At 41.9% G+C, this 19,452-nt stretch overlaps 1 protein-coding gene across 2 annotated transcripts in view; it reads right to left on the reverse strand.

The window, feature by feature from the left end:
* Positions 1 to 19,452, reverse strand: part of STK39 (serine/threonine kinase 39) — a 218,150-nt gene that overhangs the window by 75,390 nt on the left and 123,308 nt on the right. For both annotated transcript variants that reach the window (XM_038751810.1, XM_038751809.1), the window contains exons 11-12: positions 252 to 374; positions 78 to 110 (exon numbers count right to left, since the gene is read on the reverse strand). In XM_038751810.1, the coding sequence (XP_038607738.1) occupies positions 78 to 110; positions 252 to 374 (156 nt within the window). The remainder of the gene's footprint in view (positions 1 to 77; positions 111 to 251; positions 375 to 19,452) is intronic.

Raw genomic sequence — 19,452 nt, forward strand, 5'->3', positions numbered from 1 at the left:
CCTCCAGTTCACTCATACCAGCAATCAGACCCCAAAAGTGTATAGGAAATAAAAGGCAAATAACACAAAACACTCACGTCTGGGTTTTCATTTTCTTTTACTCTTCGTGACTGTAAGACAAGGAAACAGAGTTCAAGGGCAAAAAACAGACCCAGCTTCATTTTATATGTTGCAGAAGTGAAACTGAAACAAATCATTTAGCTCCACTATCGCTTGTTAAGGCTTCAAACTCAAACAAAAATGCCACCTACTTTTTCCTGAGAAAACGCAGCTTTCCCTTCTTCGCTCTTTTCATCCATTTCATCGTCACTCCACTCCCAGTCTCCGTCTTCAGTCTTATGAAGATGACCACTTGATCCAGGCACTCTTCTGACCTATTAAAACAAAAATAGCCATTCTTTACTACTTGCACTGTCAAAAGCAAAATCTTCCCTCATTTTCTTACTCGTCCCACAGATTGCCCACTGAACCACCAATTATGAGCTCGGGGTAAACTGTTATTAGACATCAAAAAGGCCACACAACTCAACTCACCCCACCCCCTAGGAAACTATTTTGTTCTCTGCCTTACTATAGTAAGCCGAGGTCTGTGATGGAGTAGAGTGAAACAGTTTGGAAAGTGGCCACCCTAAAGGAGAAAGAGGTCACATCCTACCTCTCGAACTCATAAAAAAATTCACTTTTATATGGAGTGATGCATAAAGTGTTAGACACAGAAACATTCAGAAATGCACACAGAGGTGCATGAAAACACATACTGCTGACAGGGCAGACACATGGAAATCAGGCAGCCTAATGAAGCTCTCTAGGAGCATCCAGGAGCTAAACCGTAAATCAAAAAATCAAATTCCCTTCTGGTGATACCTTGCTCTTTTCCAGAACCTGACTTAATGCATGCTTTCCCAGGATTCTGCTCAGCCTACTTAAGCCAAACAAAATAGCATCAGACTATTCTTGACACATCTTGCAGCATTTAGGAGACTCATGAGATTGCTTAGAGCACAGCATGATAATCAGCAGCCATGCTGGTGTTTAGGTTATAAACAGTCTTCCTTAATTATTTCAAATTATTGAACATAGGAAGAGAAGTGATCCATAGTCTCTACTTTCCGAGGGTCTTTACAGTCAAAAAGGCAAACCTTCACAAGAATGAGATGGCTTAGAGGGAGCCTAAGACTAAAATTTTCTCATTTAAAAACCCCCACCAAACATGGAGAAATAAGCAATGCAATGTAGCATATAAATACAAGGTCAACCCAATATAGACAATGACATCTGTCCATAACAGACTGCCTAGAAATTTATCTTGTGTGGAATGGAAAATACAGAGAAGCCATTTTCTGCTGGAAAAAAAGAGCAGAGAGCAGATTCTAGGAAGAGTCACTAATTCCAATGGAAATATAAGGCATATACACACATACAAGGCTAGTAGCTCTAAGCATCAGTGAGACTAGCTGTATCCAAAATGGTTTTAGTGTGCAGACTGTTTGAATGGATGTTTATACATTACAAGAAGGCGCCAGGGTTTGTTGTTTGATATTAGCTATTAACTCTATTTATTAAAACAATGGCAGATACAAAGTTAACACTCATACCTCCTAATAAGGTACGGGTCCACACATACATAAAACCCTTTTTACTTACTTTCCAATTTAAAAAAAAATCCAAGAAATAGTTTAGGATAATAATAAAGGTGATATTTGTTAAGGACTATGTGTCAAGCACTGTTCTATGTGCTGGGGTAGAGAAAAGTTAATCAGGTCAGATGCAGTCTCTATCCCATAAGCGAGCATACAGTCTAAGAAAGTGCAAAACACTTTGTGTGGTTGTAAATATTTTTTCACCTGCACCTGAATTTAAGACCTACTCTAATCTAATGAGGGATTTTAATGGAGTTTACTGAAGATGGCAACGCACTGTAAAAAAGCATGCCAAAGTGCACTTCAAAATCTTAAAAACAGATTGCTTATTAAAAAGGCAATAAATGGCACAGGGAAAACAAAAATTTTAATATGATAGTTAAATTAATTATTTTCTGAGAACTATGAAAACATACAGCATAAATCTTAGCCTATAGGAATCAACCTGGAAAGAAGACATTAGTGTGTACAATTAAATAGGGGGAAATTTAAGCTACAGCTACAATGATAATACACCCCATGCCGCTAACTAGCAACAAGAGAGAAGAAATTGTAAATTATGCATCAGAACTAGACTGCAATTTCTTCCCTGAAAGGGTGGAAACTCAAGAGAGTAGATGAGATAGACAGTATTCAATAATATCTGTCACCTCTTTAACTTCACCCCTCTAAGACACTTCCAGGAACTATTCAGAGACACTATATCGGCCCTGTTCTATACCTGCCATGAGTTTGATGCCAGAAACTAAGGCCATTTGACCTTCATTACTACATTTATAGGGTTGTGCCACTTTACTGACTGTCAGCGGATACTTTTGTGGAAATAAAATCGGCTAATCTGTGGCCATTTTCACTTCATTTTTGAAAGCTTGTATTATTTCCCACTTTGCTATATTTACTTGTATCTAAACAAAATGTCTTGTGTTTACAATTGCAGACAAAGGGAAAAAAGGCCAATTTGAGTAAGTGGAGATAACTCTTATTAGTGTGCAACAAAGAACCTTTTAAACCTGTCAAAGGTCATCATCCCCCCGCAGCAGCAGGAAGCAAGAGAACAACAACTCAAATTCTTCTGGTTGAATGTTCCCTCTGATTACTTGCAGAAAATAATCCAAATGAAAATAGAATCACAGGTTAGGAAGCCTGTTTGGCTGCCATTGCTCTCCTTGGGACAGAAGGGGAAACCAAAAGAATATCATGATAATGATGATGATAATAATAATAATAATTGAAGTATTGTTAAGCACTTACTATACGCCAAGCACTATACCAAGCACTGGGATAGGTACAAGGTAATTGGGTCTCACATAGGACTCACAAGTCTAAGCAGGAGGGAGAACAAGTATTGAATCCCCATTTTGCAGATGAGGGAACTGAGGCACAGAGAAATTAAGTGACTTGTCCAAGGTCACACTGCAGATACACAGAGGTGCCAGGATTAGAACCGAAGTCCTTTGACTCCTAGGCCCGAGCTTCCCTGTTCTTGCATGCAAGGCAGAGCAACCTGAGATCAGGGGCACCAAAGAACCTCTCCAGCCAGGGTGAGATCGGGTTCCCTGAAGCTCCAGTAACACTAGTTGCCCTCAAGTCTCCTGCTCGTTTTCTGTATGGTTCCATTTGTCCCTCAGGAAATACCATTCAACACAAAAGGCAAAAGTGTTGGGGCACTTATCCACTCAAAAGGATATTTTCCAATATATGAAAATATTAGAAACCAGAGAGTATTACAGCTGGGATTTTTTTTTAACAATTACTTTCACAAATCTACAGTTAGGACAGTGGCATTGTCAAATCCTATTTCTAGAGAATGATGGCACAGAAGCAAACCAGGAGACAACAAAAGGGCACTCCCAAATGACTCTCTCCATTCCACTAGTAGAAAAAATTCAACAGCTGTAAAGAAAAATGACTCAGAGTCCCACAAACTCCTTGGGACATGATGACTTGAGAGAATTGGAGAAAACCTAAGTCCCACTGGCTAAGGAACCCAAGAGGTACCAGCTGATGTGATAGCCAGGCCAAATGGAACCAGCCCACTGGATACCAGGCAAATTCTCAACTGGTGTGTTCACACTGGCACTTGGGAGCCAAAGGGTGACAGCTAATGTTAGAAAGGCGTCTCTGCTCCTCAAATTCCACCCCACCCCCTAGCCTGCTCATATCAGCCTTCATACAGGGGAATCTCCTGGTTCTTTGACAAAGCCAGTCCTGTCTCCTGTGGTTTTTTCAAATAGTCCAAATTGGATTTAGTTTACCTAGTAAGTGCCGATTCTCCCAAGGGAGATAGCAAGTCCCAAGGCAGGCTTCTTCAAATGGATCACGATTCAGATTTTAAGCCCTGGACAATGACAGCTTTTGGACTCAAACCAACCGCTCATGTCATGAAAACCACCTTCTTGCAACTAGATTCTGAATTTAAGTTCACCATGCAGCTTGTTCTTGGCATTTTTGCACTTAAACCTTTGAAACCGTTTCCTCTTGTGATTTTAAAAGTTGAACTACGAAGGACGGCAGCCATCGTGCTGTTCTAATACGAAGACAGTATTTTCCAGTGGAAGCCTTGACTTCCCCAAAAACCCTACAGTGACTGCTATATGCAAATTCTTTTGAGCTGTTGGGATCCCATCGTGTTTTGACCTTTTAAGATCAGTTAACCAACTTCTCTTCATTCTAGGCTTTACTTCTAGGTATCTGACTTCATAGTTAAGTGAGCCTCCTGGGGAGAAAAACAAAAAATTGCCAAATCTGACAAGTTCAACGTTGGAATAAGTCCTTTAATAACCAGTTCTTCCAAAGGTTTATGGAAGAAGTTCAAAATTTTGACCATGTGAACTCCTAGGGGGCAAGCACAGAGAATTTCTAGTTTTTGGTCAGTTTTTAGTGACTAATATATAGAAGTTTTATGAAAGGCAGCACTCACTGAGTGATTTTAATTGGTCAAATAGGTGGATGGATTCTGAATCTCATTTACTGATACTCATATTCTTTCTCACAATATAAGGACAAATTAAGCAAGGGCAGTAATAATAATAATAAAATAATTGTCATATCTGAAGACTGTAAAGTCCTTGTGGGCAGGGATTGCATAGACCAAGTGTTGTACCGTACTGTCCCAAGTACTTACTACAATGCTCTGTACACATTAAGTGCTCTGCACACATTAAGTGCTCAACAAATACGATCAATTGATTGGTAAGTGCTTCCTGTGTGCTAACCATTGTACCAATCAGATCAGGCCCAATCTCTGTCGCACATGGGGCTCATTGTCCAAGGGGGAGGGAGAACAGATACTGAATTCCCATTTTACAGATGAGGAAACTGAAGCATAGAGAAATTGAGTGACTTGCCCAATTTCATCCAGCAGGCTAATGGCTGAGCCAGAATTAGAACCTTTGACTTCTAGTTCATGTGCTTTCACTAGACCACTGGGTTTTCCTCTGGGTAATTTCCCACACGCTGTGCTCTCACTTAGAAGAGTACGTAATCTTACTGATATAGCCACATAACAGTAGTGGTAACAGCATATATTGAGCACCCATGGGTCAATGTACTGCACTAGCATTTTTAAATAAAAGAGAAGGCAGTGCCACAGTCTCTGCCCATAAGGAGCTTCCACTGTAACAAGTAGGATGAAAAATGAGCCATTTCCATTGGGTATCCTGAACATCCAGCTAAATTTTCAATCAATGAAATGACCTTTAAACCTCAGACCCTCTTGACACAATTTAGTTAACCAATGATATTGTGAAAGTACTGTGAGCAAAGCATGGTATTAAGCCCTTGGGAGAGTACAATACAACAGAGTAGGCAGACATGATCTTGCCCACAAAGAGCTCTGTCATCTAATGGAGGAGCTTAGAATCTATTTATTGAATTCCAATGTTTCTTGGATGGATTGATCCTGTGGCCCAATGGATAGAGCAAGATCTTAGGAATCAGAGGACCTGGGTTCTAATCCTCACTCTGCCACTCACCTGCTGTGTGGCCTTGGGCAAGTCACCTCATCTCTCTTCTATGCCTCAGTTTCCTCATCTGTAAAATGGGGATTAAGACTGTGAGCCCCATGTGGGACAGGGACTATGTCCAACCCAATTTGCTTGTATCTATTCCAGCACTTAGTACAGTGCCTGGCTCACATTAAGCACTCCAATACAATTATTATTATATTATTATTATTTTATAGAGTGTTAAAACTTCATTGTCTTTCCTTAGAACACAGATACGAGCACAGCTTTACCCATCAGTAACAAGCATGAGTCATTAATAGGTGTAAGCTCTTTGAGGGCAAGGATCATACCTACCAACTCTACTGTGCTACCCCGAGTGCTTAGGATACTGGTTACATACAGTAAGCGTTCGAATACCATTCAATTGATTGATTCAGCCCCTCACTCATTTCCTCCCCCTTGAATAAATATGGGATCTAGAAGGCTGGAATTCAGGAAAGGGCTTTTGGCTAAGTATGAAAACATTCTAATGACAATTAAACTGAATTCCAGAGAAATGTGGACTGATCGAATGAGGCATATCCATTACTCTGAATAGCTGAGCTAGCCACCTGACGTACACATTCTTTACCTCTTTGTAACACGGTCTGAAGGAGAAAACATTAAGCACGATAAATGCTGTGCTCGAGATAATTATAGTGGAGCTCTGTTACTTTGGAAACCCAGCATGAAAGAGCAGAGCGATAATAGAGACCATTCTACAGGGTTGGAGATACACCGTACTTTAAAGCAACATAAAATATAGAGGTAAAATAGATCTCTTGGCCTGTTTTCATCCCATCAAACCTCCAATATGACATTTACCACGTAAGGGTGAGAAAGCACAATGCCAACGACTCAGAGACAAAAAAACTAAACAACCAATTTTGCTTCTATTGTCTTCAAGAATCGAAGCTGCTTGCAAGGGAGGTGCCAAACTGATCTGTTACTGTAGCTAGTAACAAAAACAATGGGAACCTTCAGTCTTGCCAGAACAAAGAACATATATGAGCAAGTTGTGTAAATCATTAAAGTGTGCAGGTAATGAAAGAGAAAGAAAAACAGAACTGCTGGCATCTAGAAAGAGAATATTGTTGACAAAGAGCTAAGCATATTGTAATCTGCCACCAAAGGCAGCTCATCATGAAAGAGAGGTTTGGGGGCAAATAAAGAGGAAAAACAACATCTGAAACTACAGCCTGTCTCCTACATCTACGGAGTGGTGTCGCTAGAATTAGCTGGACTATTTGACAGACAAGGGAAAGATACCATAAAAAAACCACGCCTCTCGATGAACATAGCAGAAAATTAGAATTTCATTACCCGGCAGATGGCAAAAGCAAATTCTGCCCTCAGCCTGGAGTTTTTTGGACTTTGTTAACATTACCCAGTAGTATGAGGTTGGGTAGGACAGAGATTCAGTAAAATGATGAAGGAAGGTTATTCTAACCTCAACGAACACGTCACCCTGGTGTGTTCATCTAACAGCATATAACCAAGTTATCAAGAGGAGGTTACTGCCCATGTAATCAAATGAGGCAGAGCAAGGTGTCCAAAAAAAAAACCTGAAACCCCTCCTGTCATTATTTAAATCTACCACTGAGCTCAATACGCAAAGCACCCTAAAAGATGTAGCAATCGCTTTGATTTTGTGGAATCAAAGCTGCCTATAAAAATATAGACAGCTTCCATTCAGCAGTTCTTAAATGGAACACTGCACCAAAAGTATTTGCAGTATTTCATTTTCACTAAGCAACATGACAAGGCTACAAAATGCAGCCTTACATAAAACCTTTTTGGAAAAATTAGAAATGCTTTAAGCAGTGCTGCAGGGGAATTCCACCTTTGTCTACAGTTTTCAAAAACAGTCCCCAAACCATTTTACACTGGACATACTGATGTTTACATATATATATACACAGTGGCATTAGCACATTCTGTGAAACCAAACCCTTACAAGTACACTATGCCACTTTTTGACAAACTCAAATTGTGAAAAATTAAAAGATGTGTTCATTCTTTCTTGGTTTACTCTGAATTCCAGAAACAGTCGAACAGTAGATGCTCATTAAATACTATTGATTGATGTATGGAGCTCCCAGAAAAAGAAACCCAGGATGCACTTTTTTTAAATCAAACAAAAATACATTAAATATTGTCCTGTCAACATCTTCCATAATTAGAAGGGCCAAAGCTCTCAGGGTGGACAACCAATCAACCAAACTGATAGAAATGCACCTTTTCAGATCATCCCAGATCTCTCTAACCCTCCAATTTTCCACAGGCACCATGCATCTCTCCATCAGTCATGTTTCTGGGGTCTCATATCCACAAACACTTTTGACCTTTATTCCTGATAAACTCCTTGAGGGGTGGAACTGTCTTGTTCCTTCTTTGTATTCCCTCGCCACTACAAGTATAGCTTCCAGCATCCAATGGACACTCAACACTGACTGAACCTGGAACATAAGTTTACTGGGAAATAACAAACACTTGGCATTTCTAGTCATTTTTAAACTGTAGCAAATCCTGTAAGGAGAAGGGATATTTGTCATTAAAAAGACACTTGATAACAAACCTCTCTCATTAGGTTTCAGAAAAATAGCTGGAAGACAAAGCAAATACAAGGTATTATTTTCAGCCATGGTTATTAATGAGGAACTTTCCAAATGATCTTAATTTTACTGCTCAACTGTCTTAGCTTTCCATGAAATGGCCTGGATTACAGTCCACCCTTGGCTGCGGCCTGTGTTGTCCATATTCTTAGATTATGAGAAACCTTTGAGGGCCAGAGACCACATGTAATTTTCACCTGTGCATTTTTCCCCAGTGCTTAATACAGTGCTTTGCACAGAGTAAGCACACAATAAATACCATTACTACTAACATCAACATGCCAAGGGATCCAGAATAACTCTTCTGGGGGCCAAATGAATGATTCAATGTGTCTCCAGGAACTCATACCGGTTGGTTATTCTGATGGAGTTTACTCATTGAAGCAAAGTTCTCACTGAATCTCTGGGACATCTTCCCCTTACAGCCAGCTCCCTCTGAATTCTGTTCAGTTTGGATTATTGTGATGCAGGCCTGGGCCCTGAATTCCCTTTTAGTTAAAAATCCCAGCAGGCCAAATGTCAGCTCAACTGTCAGCTGACAGAAGGAACTGGGCAACAGTGGGGTTTGAATCCCATTCTCCCACCATCCAAAACTTTTCGAAGTTTGTTCCCATCTGCTTTCCCTTTCCTTCATCACCCTGGTAAAAGTAAAAAACTGATGAAAACCAGAATCCTTCTTTGACACCTATCTCCTTTGTAGGAAGACTCTTGGAAGGACAATGCTGAGCTGATTGTACGGAAAATTGCTAAGCTCAAATTTGGCTGGCAGGAAATAGATTCTCTTGACAGAAACACAATTCTGCTAACTCAGATTCACAGGTATGGCTGAACAAAAGTGCCTCCAGCTTGGCATGTAAAAGTAATGATACATCTGTTCCCGTCTCACAAGCCCGCAATCTTGGTGTCATCCTCGACTCCGCTCTCTCATTCACCCCTCACATCCAAGCCGTCACCAAAACCTGCCGGTCTCAGCTCCGCAACATTGCCAAGATCCGCCCTTTCCTCTCCATCCAAACCGCTACCCTGCTAATTCAAGCTCTCATCCTATCCCGTCTGGACTACTGCACTAGCCTTCTCTCTGATCTCCCATCCTCGTGTCTCTCTCCACTTCAATCCATACTTCATGCTGCTGCCCGGATTATCTTTGTCCAGAAACGCTCTGGACATATCACTCCCCTCCTCAAAAACCTCCAATGGCTACCGATCAATCTGCGCATCAGGCAGAAACTCCTCACCCTGGGCTTCAAGGCTCTCCATCACCTCGCCCCCCTCCTACCTCACCTCCCTTCTCTCCTTCTACTGCCCAGCCCGCACCCTCCGCTCCTCCACCACTAATCTCCTCACTGTACCTCGCTCTCGCCTGTCCCGCCATCGACCCCCGGCCCACGTCATCCCCCGGGCCTGGAATGCCCTCCCTCTGCCCATCCGCCAAGCTAGCTCTCTTCCTCCCTTCAAGGCCCTGCTGAGAGCTCACCTCCTCCAGGAGGCTTTCCCAGACTGAGCCCCTCCTTCCTCTCCCTCTCCCCCCCCCCACCCCCCCGCCTTACCGCCTTCCCCTCCCCACAGCACCTGTATATATGTATATATGGTTGTACATATTTATTACTGTTTATTTATTTATTTATTTATTTTACTTGTACATTTCTATCCTACTTATTTTATTTTGTTGGTATGTTTGGTTCTGTTCTCTGTCTCCCCCTTTTAGACTGTGAGCCCACTATCGGGTAGGGACTGTCTCTATGTGATGCCAATTTGTACTTCCCAAGCGCTTAGTACAGTGCTCTGCACATAGTAAGCGCTCAATAAATACGATTGATTGATTGATTGATCTGTTCAAGCCGCGGAAGGAACAGAACAAAAACAGATGTTTCTGAACAAGCTATCAGTTGCTAAGAAGGTACTCTGAGCACCACATGAAATGCATTTTGTATCTAAACTTTATGCTTTCCAAAAAAAAAAGGAAGGGTGGGGGGGACAAGTGAGGCCTAGAAAAGTAGGTGTTTGTTTTGACGGTGAAGAAGGAAATGCATTCCATTTCATTCAGTGTCAATAGTGATAAATGGAAGCTCTCTGGGGGACTAATAACTGAAATAAAGAACTGCACTCAATCCAGAAATAGTGGGGCTTCATTTCTGATACCAGCACACCTCAGATGGAAAATGCTTTGTGAACCTGTAATGCACATCATGTTTGTTGATTTATTCAAGGCTACAGTGAAAAAGCAATCTTGGCAAATTAGCTACAAGATAAAGAATTTTAGAGTTAAGTTGTCATTTTCATTCCTGCTCTGGGACTCCAAATGACTACACTCCCTTCCAGTTCAGTTGTTTTCCTAGTAAATTAAATATCCATTAACAAAAGAAAATGGAAAGGCTGCAGTTTTGCAAGGACTCATATTCTCTGGGCCATCTCTTACTAAGAGATGTTAATGAGGCATGGGCAGAGCCCACTAACTGAAAGTCCAAATGTCTCAGGTCAACCATGGGCCTCAACCTTTATCTGTGTTGAGCCTTTGAGCAGAGTTACTGACAAGGAGTAAAGATGACTTATTTGGGTTTAAGTGGGCTTCCTCGCCACTGCCCACTTTCTGGTTGGAGGTGTTAGTAAGTGCTAAGGAGGCCATAAGCTGATGACAGAGGAAAAATAAAAAGAATTGTGGTACCTATTAACCACTTTCTATGTGTTAAATAGTGTGCTTAGCACTGGGATAGTTACAAGATAATTAGGTCACACACCAACTGTGTCCCACAGACGGTATACATCTAAAAGGAGAGAGAGAACAGGTATTTCATTCCCATTTTACAGATGAGGAATCTGAAGTATACAGAAGTTATGTGATTGGTTCAAGATCACAGAGCAGGCAAATGGCAAAGAGGACACAGGAAGCACATTTTTAAATTCCCACAAACTCAAGCAACTGGAACCCTGTTGAGTCCTAATTATCCTTGGTTAACATTACCAAAACTGGTTGTGCTGGCTTGTGGACAGAAAACTGAGAGTCTCAACCACTCCAGTGAACGACACCTTGATGGGATTGGGTTGAGGGGATTGTGTGCCTTCCTCTTCCTCCTCCAATTTCAATTCACTCCCTCAGTTGAGGCATTACCTAGGTGCTCAAACCTAGAAGTAAAAACTTACACAGACAGAAATAAGTCTCTACACATGACACGCTTCACTTTGTAAGATTAATGGGAATGTCCAATTGATTCCTAAATTTGAGGTAAGGATAGAAAATTAGTTCCTCTGAGGGGAAAAGGAGAAAAATAAATTTCCAGTCACTCTGTTTAAGCCAGGATGGTCAATGTCATCAGCAAGCTTTGTCTTGCTGACATCCACGACAGAAAGAACAGTCCTGCTTTATTTTTCATAAGGATCTAACTAGATATTAAAATATAAAAAACCTTTCCTAGGAGAGTGGGAGTCAGAAGGACCTGGGTTCTACTCCTGACTCCTCCACTTCTCCGTTACCTGACCTTGATCAAGTCATCTCACTTCTCTGCGTCTCAGTTTCCTCATCTGCAAAATGGGGATTAAGACTGTGAGCTCCAAGTGAGACATGGACTGCATCTGCCCTGCTGATCTAGTACCTACTCCAGTGCTTAGTATAGTGCCCGACACATAGTAAGTGCTTAACAAATGCCATAAAAAAGCGCTGAGTGAATAAAGGGTTTTATTTTTCTGAGGATGCTCTGCTTTTACCCCAGCTGCCCACTGTGAAAGTTAAATCTTCCTAAAATAAACACTCCCACGTATAAAGTGTACTCTTGAATCCCTTGCTACCTATGCTACCTAACTTTCTCCATCGCCTGCTGTGTACACTGGATGGCTCCAAAGCAAGGCGGACTCTTCTGTAAGTTCCAAAACTATCAAGTTCCTGCTTTTCCAATCAAATCCTCCTCCTCCATTTGGCTTAAAAGTATTTTCTATCACAGTCAGGTGAACCTGCCCACGCCACCTTTCCTCAGCCCATGATTACAATTTCAAGCCCTGCTGCTTCTTCAAGATAATACTTACAGTAAGCACATACACAATCAGGTTGGACACAGTCCCTGTCCCACATGGGTCTCACAGTCGAAGGGAGTAGGAAAACTTGTATTTCATTCCCATTTTACATATGAGAAGACTGAGCCCAGGCCCTTTTCACTAAACTACATTGCTTATCCCAGAATGTCCAAAAACCTAATTTTACCCAGCACCTTCTTATGTTCTTCCCTATCAACTATTGTATCATACCATCTAAAAACAAAACAAAAAATAGGCTGAATGAAGTTCAACCTCCCCCTCCCCCTCCCACTGGAGGTGCAAAATGAGCAATAAAATTACTCCTTTGGCAGGCAGCAGGAATGAAAAGGAACTGCAGCAAGGAGGGATTGGATCATCCCTCAACTGCATAATCAGCTCCTGGATAATGGAGAAAGGTCTGGTGCAGTCCCTCTTTAACTGTAGCCATATACATTGATCAGTCAATTACTTAAGGAAAAAACTGTTATTCAGAAAGCTTTTCTATTTTACTATGATTGAATCACCCCACAAAATGCTTTTATAATATTCCGAGTTGGGCAGGATTTTAAAAACAGTTGAATAAAAAGGACATCCAAGTAGTTTCTGCCCAGTTGGCTAGAAGGAAAATGAAACGGCTATTTGCACACACATAAATACACACAAAGCTTATTTCTCTATGGCTTTTCAGATAAGGAATTGGTATTTAATTTTTTTCCTAGCTTGTTTGAAATTTTTCCCCTTAGTCTCTGTTGCCAAGGATTTCTGGGGAAGGATTTGACCAGAACTGGCAGTGCCTTAATCATTCATTCAATCGTATTTATTGAGCACTTACTGTGTGTGCAGAGCCATCAATAGGAACTTGTAAATTTGAGAAATGGGTACTCATCTCTGCCTCAAACCTGCACCTTCCCTCCACTTTGCTCCTTCTGCCTGGAAGGTGGTTGGTAGGAATGGATAGAAAGAAGATTCTTTGCATTAATTTAGGGTGAACTGCCCAGACCCATATAAGAATCCCAAGACAGCATACACACCTCAAACCTAATACCACCTGCATTGTACTAACTCCTAAAACCAAAAGCAGCTGACTGCCAGTTTCAACCACTCACTCTCAGGTGACTCCTTCCTTATCAATAAAGGAAACCTTCCCTGGACCCCCACTGCACCATACACCATCTCCGTCTTCCATTCTGGCCCAAAGTCCTTGAACAGGCTGCGTACACCTGCAACTTCCACTTCTTCCCCTCCACCTCCCTTCTTGATCTTCTCCGATCCACCTCCACCACTCCACTGAGACTGCTCCCTCTATGGTTGCCGATGACCTCCTCCTTGCCAAATCTAACAGACTCTACTCCGTCCTAATCTCTCTCGAATGATCAGATGTATTCAATCATTTATTGAGCACTTACTGTGGGCAGAACACTGTTCTGAGAGTACAGTATAACAGAGTTGGCACATATGTTCGCTGCCCACAACAAGCTTACAGTCTAGAGAGGGAGACAGACATTAGGAAATTGAAGACTGCTGCCTACTTCTGTAAACACTGTCTTGCACTGCTTTTTTCTGACACCATTTTCTCCTAGTTTTCCTCTTATCTTGCTTACCAATCTTTCTCACTCTGTTGCCAGCTCTTCCACTGCCTTCCAATCTATACTCATGGGTGTTCCTCAAGGCTCTGTTCTGTTCCTCTTCTCCTCTCAATTTTACACTCACATCCACCCCTCTGGATTCAACTCCCAATTCTATGAGGAGAACTACCAAATCCACATCACTATAAATTGATCAATCATATTTATTGAGCACTTAACAGTGTGCACACATTCCCTGCTCACAACGAGCTCACAGTCTATACAGGATGACACAGACATTAATATACATATATAAATTACAGATATGTACATAAATGCTGAGGGAAAGGTGAAAAAGGGGTGCAAATGCCAAGTATAAAGGTGACACAGAAGGGAGTTGGAGAAGAGAAAATGAGGGGTTAGTCAGGGAAGGCCTCTTGGAGGAGATATGCCCTCTATAAGGCTATGACAGTAGGGATAGTAACTGTCTGTCATATATAAAGACAGAGGGCTTTCCAGACCGGTGGCAGGACATGAGCAAGAGGTCAGTGACGAAACAGATGAGATTGAGGCACAGTGAGTAAGTTAGCATTAAAGGAGCTAAGTGTACAGGCTGGGTTGTAGTGGGAGAGCAGTGATTTAAGGTAGGCAGGGCAAGGTGACTAAATACTTTAAAGGCCTGACCTCTCTCTTTTGCTGCAATCACGCTATTCCTTCTACTTCCAGGACATCTCTTCCTGGATGTCCCACTGCCATCTCAAGTTCAAACATATTCAAAATAGGATTCCTCACTTTCTCGCCAAAATCCTCTCCTCCATCTACCTTTCCCAGAGATGACATCACCACCCTCCTCATCTAATCTTGGCATTATACTTTACTGCCAGTGAGAAGCAAGCAACAAGGGCTAGTAGAAAGAGCAAGGGCTGGGAGGCAGAGGACCTGGGTTCTAATCCCAGCTCCGCCACTTACCTGCTGTGTGGCTTTGGGCAAGTCACTTAAATTATTTGTACCTCAATTTTCTCACCTGAAAAATGGGGATTCAATATCTGTTATCGCTCCTTCTTAGACTGTGAATCCCTTGTGGAACCTGATCTTTTTTTTATCTATCCCAGAACTTGGTACAGTGCTTGGCACACAGCAAACACTCAAATACCGTAATTATTATTATTTATCATTCTGCATATAGCTGTTCAATAAACACTACTGAATGACTATCCAAGTTATCACACAACCAGAGTGATTCAGCTGACAGACATATGTACATGTGGGTAGATTTCTATACTGAGACCTGTACGTACAGGTAATTTGCTGAAGTCAGACAGAAGCTAGAGGGATCAGCAAAAACAAGCCTCTGAAAGCCACACTTCCTTTGGCTGGGTGTGCTTCAGAGATAGCCCACTGCATGACATCAGTAAAGAACCTTGGCAAGAAGGGGAGGGCCGGGCTGGACCTGGCGCATAAACTGATTTCAAAGGATGCCTTGAGGCTGCCTCGACAAGGTACAAGCATCAATCTTGAAGAGATAAAAGTCGAGCTTCAAATATGCAAACGCAGGCTCTTTGAGGAGCTAATTTATCCATGGATCCTAGCAAGAATGCACAGACCAATGCAAATTTAATTGTGATTTAAAAGCAAGGACTCCCAAGAATTAACAACCAACAGGCTGGACTGTGTGTAAAGACAGGCTCTGCAACTGCACTGAAAAATGACACCAACTAACAGAAATCTATTTGCAGATTCCTGATTTGGGAGATTTTCCAATGAACATTTGTCCCCTCGGGGTTCCCATTTTATTCCCCTCATCTCCTCCTTATGCCCACCACCCAATCCAACAGTGTCTAGGCCTTGCTTTTCCACCTAATCTTCACACTTCTTCTAGCTTGGCAAGGAACAGCAGATGCCTGTTGCCACACACTTTATAGACTCAGCCTAATCTGCCCTGAGTTAAGACCTTAAGAAGTTGCTTTAATTACTTCTGAGAGAGAAGGAGCGTGGCTCAGTGGAAAGAGCGTGGGCTTGGGAATCAGAGGTCACGGGTTCTAATTCCGGCTCCGCCACTGTCAGCTGTGCAATTTTGGGCAAGTCACAACTTCTCTGGGCCTCAGTTATCTCATCTGTAAAATGGAGATTAAAACTGTGAGCCCCACATGGGACAACCTGATCACCTTGTATGCCCCCCCAGCACTTAGAACAGTGCTTTGCACATAGTAAGCACTTAACAAATGCCATTATTATTATTTATTTTTAGGCTTGAGAAATGGGCAAGTACATGTTATCACCTTAAAACAAAAATGTTTAAACCTTTTCTAGCCCTAGTTTCAGTGCAAATCTTTGGGGGAAAAAAACATTTCATTAACAATCTTGTCTCCTTCATAAAGAGCTGGCTACACCTGCAGATGTAAAAATACCCTTTGAACTTTTCTCTATGAAAACAAAGAGCATTTAAAAACAACTAACAAATGTCTGGGACCTCTAGCATTTGAGCCCAACCGTCAACTACTGATGAGATGGATTGTGATAAACTTTGATTCAAAAACACATATAATTCCAGTAATGAACTAAAGCCTGACCCATTTTCAGTAAATTATCTCTTTTCTCCAAGTTCTCTCTGTGCTAGAAAGCCATCAGAGTGCTACTATGCCCGGATTTAAGTCTTGAAGACACTGAAAACTGGCCAAGCTCCAATAGATTCTAAACTCCTAAAGGGCAGGGATCCTGTCTACTAACCATATACTTTACTCTCCCAAGGACTAAGTACAGTGCTCCACAGAGTAAATGCTCAATAAATAACACAACGATGGATCAATCAATGGTATTTATTGAGTGCTTACTGTGTCCAGAGCACTGCACTAAGCACTTGAGTGATTACACTACAACAGAGTCAGTAAGCATGTTCCTTGCCCACAATGGGCTTATAGTCTAGAGGGGTTGACAAACACTAATACAAATAAATAATAATGACAATAATAATTGTATTTTTTAAGCACTTACTACGTGCCAAGGACTGTTCTAAGCACTGGGTTAGATACAAGGTCATCAGGTTGTCCCACGTGGGGCTCACAGTTTTCATCCCCGTGGCTCAGTGGAAAGAGCACGGGCTTTGGAATCAGAGGTCATAGGTTCAAATCCCAGCTCTGCCAATTGTCAGCTGTGTGACTTTGGGCAAGTCACTTAACTTCTCTGAGCCTCAGTTACCTCATCTGTAAAATGGGGATTAAGTCTGTGAGCCCTCTGTGGGACAACCTGATCACCTTGTAACCTCCCCAGCGCTTAGAACAGTGCCTTGCACATAGTAAATGCTTAACAAATACCATCATCATCATCCCCACTTTACAGATGACACAACTGGAGCACAGAAAAGTTAAGTGGCTTGCCCAAGGTCACACAGCAGACAAGTGGAAGAACCAGGACTAGAATTCACATAATAATAATAATAGTAATAATAATAATAATAATGGCATTTGTTAAACGCATACTATGTGCAAAGCACTGTTCTAAGCGCTAGGGAGGTTACAAGGTGACCAGGTTGTCCCGCGGGGGCTCACAGTTTTAATCCCCATTTTACAGATGAGGTAACTGAGGCACAGAGAAGTTAAGTGACTTGCCCAAAGTCACATAGCTGACAGTTGGCAGAGCCGGGATTTGAACCTATGATCTCTGACTCCAAAGCCCGTGCTCTTTCCACTGAGCCATGCTACATCCTCTGACTCCCAAGCCTGTGCTCTTTCTTCTAAGCCAATGCTGCCCCTTTTCAGTGGGGTGTAGGTATGGTTTGTGAGCCTGCAGAATTGAGGCCTATCAAATATATAGGTGAACTATCAATCAATCAATATTATTTACTGCATGCCTACTCTGTGCAGAGACCTGTGCCATGCACTAGGGAGAGCACAACAAAGTCAGTAGGTATGATCCCCTGCCCTTAAAAATCTCACAGTGTACTGGGGGAAACAGACAAAGTAAATTCCAAAGATAGGGAGCAACCAAGTATAAAGATAAACACAGAAGTGCTGTGGAGATGGGGGTGCATGGAAATGAAGTGCTTAGGGGATTTGGGTTAGCCTGTGGAAATTTTTCTGTTCTTCTGTTTGCTTACTGACTTCTGCAGATTCCAACAAAGAATCCATTTTAGCCATCCCGAGAAACCGATAAGACACAAAGACTGTTTGCTGAGGGGGGAAAAAAGTCTTTAAAGATGTAGCTGTCAGAATAATTCACTGCCCATCACTTCCACCATCTCCTGTCACTGCAAGCTGTTGCCAGATAAAGCCATTCTTTCTTTTTCTTTGCTCTCCCCATGCTTCATGCTAAGCACTTGTTCCAAAACCCTGAACCCACCTCCCCCTCTGCTCTTCCAGACATGCCAGCCCCAGCACCAGGAGCCCCAGACTGGCCACTTTCTTTATGTTTAAAAGTGCCCCGCTTTCCCCTCTTTGACACTGCCAGGACGAGGAATTTCCTCCCCTTTGTGCTTCACAGCATCATATTCTCTTTCCTTTCAAAGCCTTTTTAAAAATCATTTCTGGTTTGAAGCCTTCCCTGATTAACCCATCCTTCTCTTCCCATCACAGCCGGAGTCGCCACAATTACCTCACCGCATGTGTATACTGCTCTTATTGCATTCATTCATTCAATCGTATTTATTGAGCACTTACTGTGTGCAGAACACTATACTAAGCGCTTGGGAAGTACAAGTCGGCAACATATAGAGACGATCCCTATCCCAACAACGGGCTCTTATTTATGCTTTTAACACTGTACTTCTGCATTTCAAAACTTCCACCAGAGCTTAGTACAGTGTTTTGCATCACGTAGGCACTCAACAAATCCTGCTGATGATGGCACATTGTAGAGCCTTTCAAAATAGACAGTAAAAATAAACTTCTCTGATGACACGGCTTCCATAAGGTGGGCAAAATGCCAACTGATGGTAAACACTCATGGGCAATTTGAATGATCCAACACTACCTATTATAACTCGGAATTGGAATAATGGCAATAAGAATGCTCCCACTGAAAGTACATGAAATGCCAAGGGCCCTTACTGAGCTAAAGAAAATAGTATCTCTGGGAAGTACAAGTTGGCAACATATAGAGATGGTCCCTACCCAATAATGGGCTCAACTCTGACTCAACTGACCATTCCATTGTGGTCTAACACAAGAATCTTTCATGGACTTCACAGGACAGTCTAAACTGAACAGCTATTGCCAGATTCCTGGCTGCATATGATGTCAAAATGCTTCTGTAAAGTCTACGAAAATAGTGCAGTGAACTTCATATTGTTCTGGGCACTTCTGTAACTCCCTGCTGCAAGAACCACATCAGTTAAATTGCATTTTGGTCTGAGGTCACATTATGAATTTGATAGTGCATCACCAACTCTGTTGTACTGTACTCTCCCAAGCACTGAGTTCAGTGCTTTGCACATAGTAAGCACTCAATAAACACCATTGATGATGGTGATGATGATCAGTAGCACTCCGAGCACTGCTGGGTGCAGAGCACTTGACTGGAAGTTTAGAATTAAGCAATAAGACAGTCCCTCCCTTCTCTTTAATGACCAATGAAGAAGCTTGAACTCATGACAGACAGGCTTAGTAATGACCACTACTTTTTTCTTAATTGACTTTTAAAATTAGGAATA

This window comes from Tachyglossus aculeatus, chromosome 9 (assembly GCF_015852505.1).
Source record: "Tachyglossus aculeatus isolate mTacAcu1 chromosome 9, mTacAcu1.pri, whole genome shotgun sequence".
In the NCBI taxonomy this organism is placed as follows: Eukaryota; Metazoa; Chordata; class Mammalia; order Monotremata; family Tachyglossidae; genus Tachyglossus; species Tachyglossus aculeatus.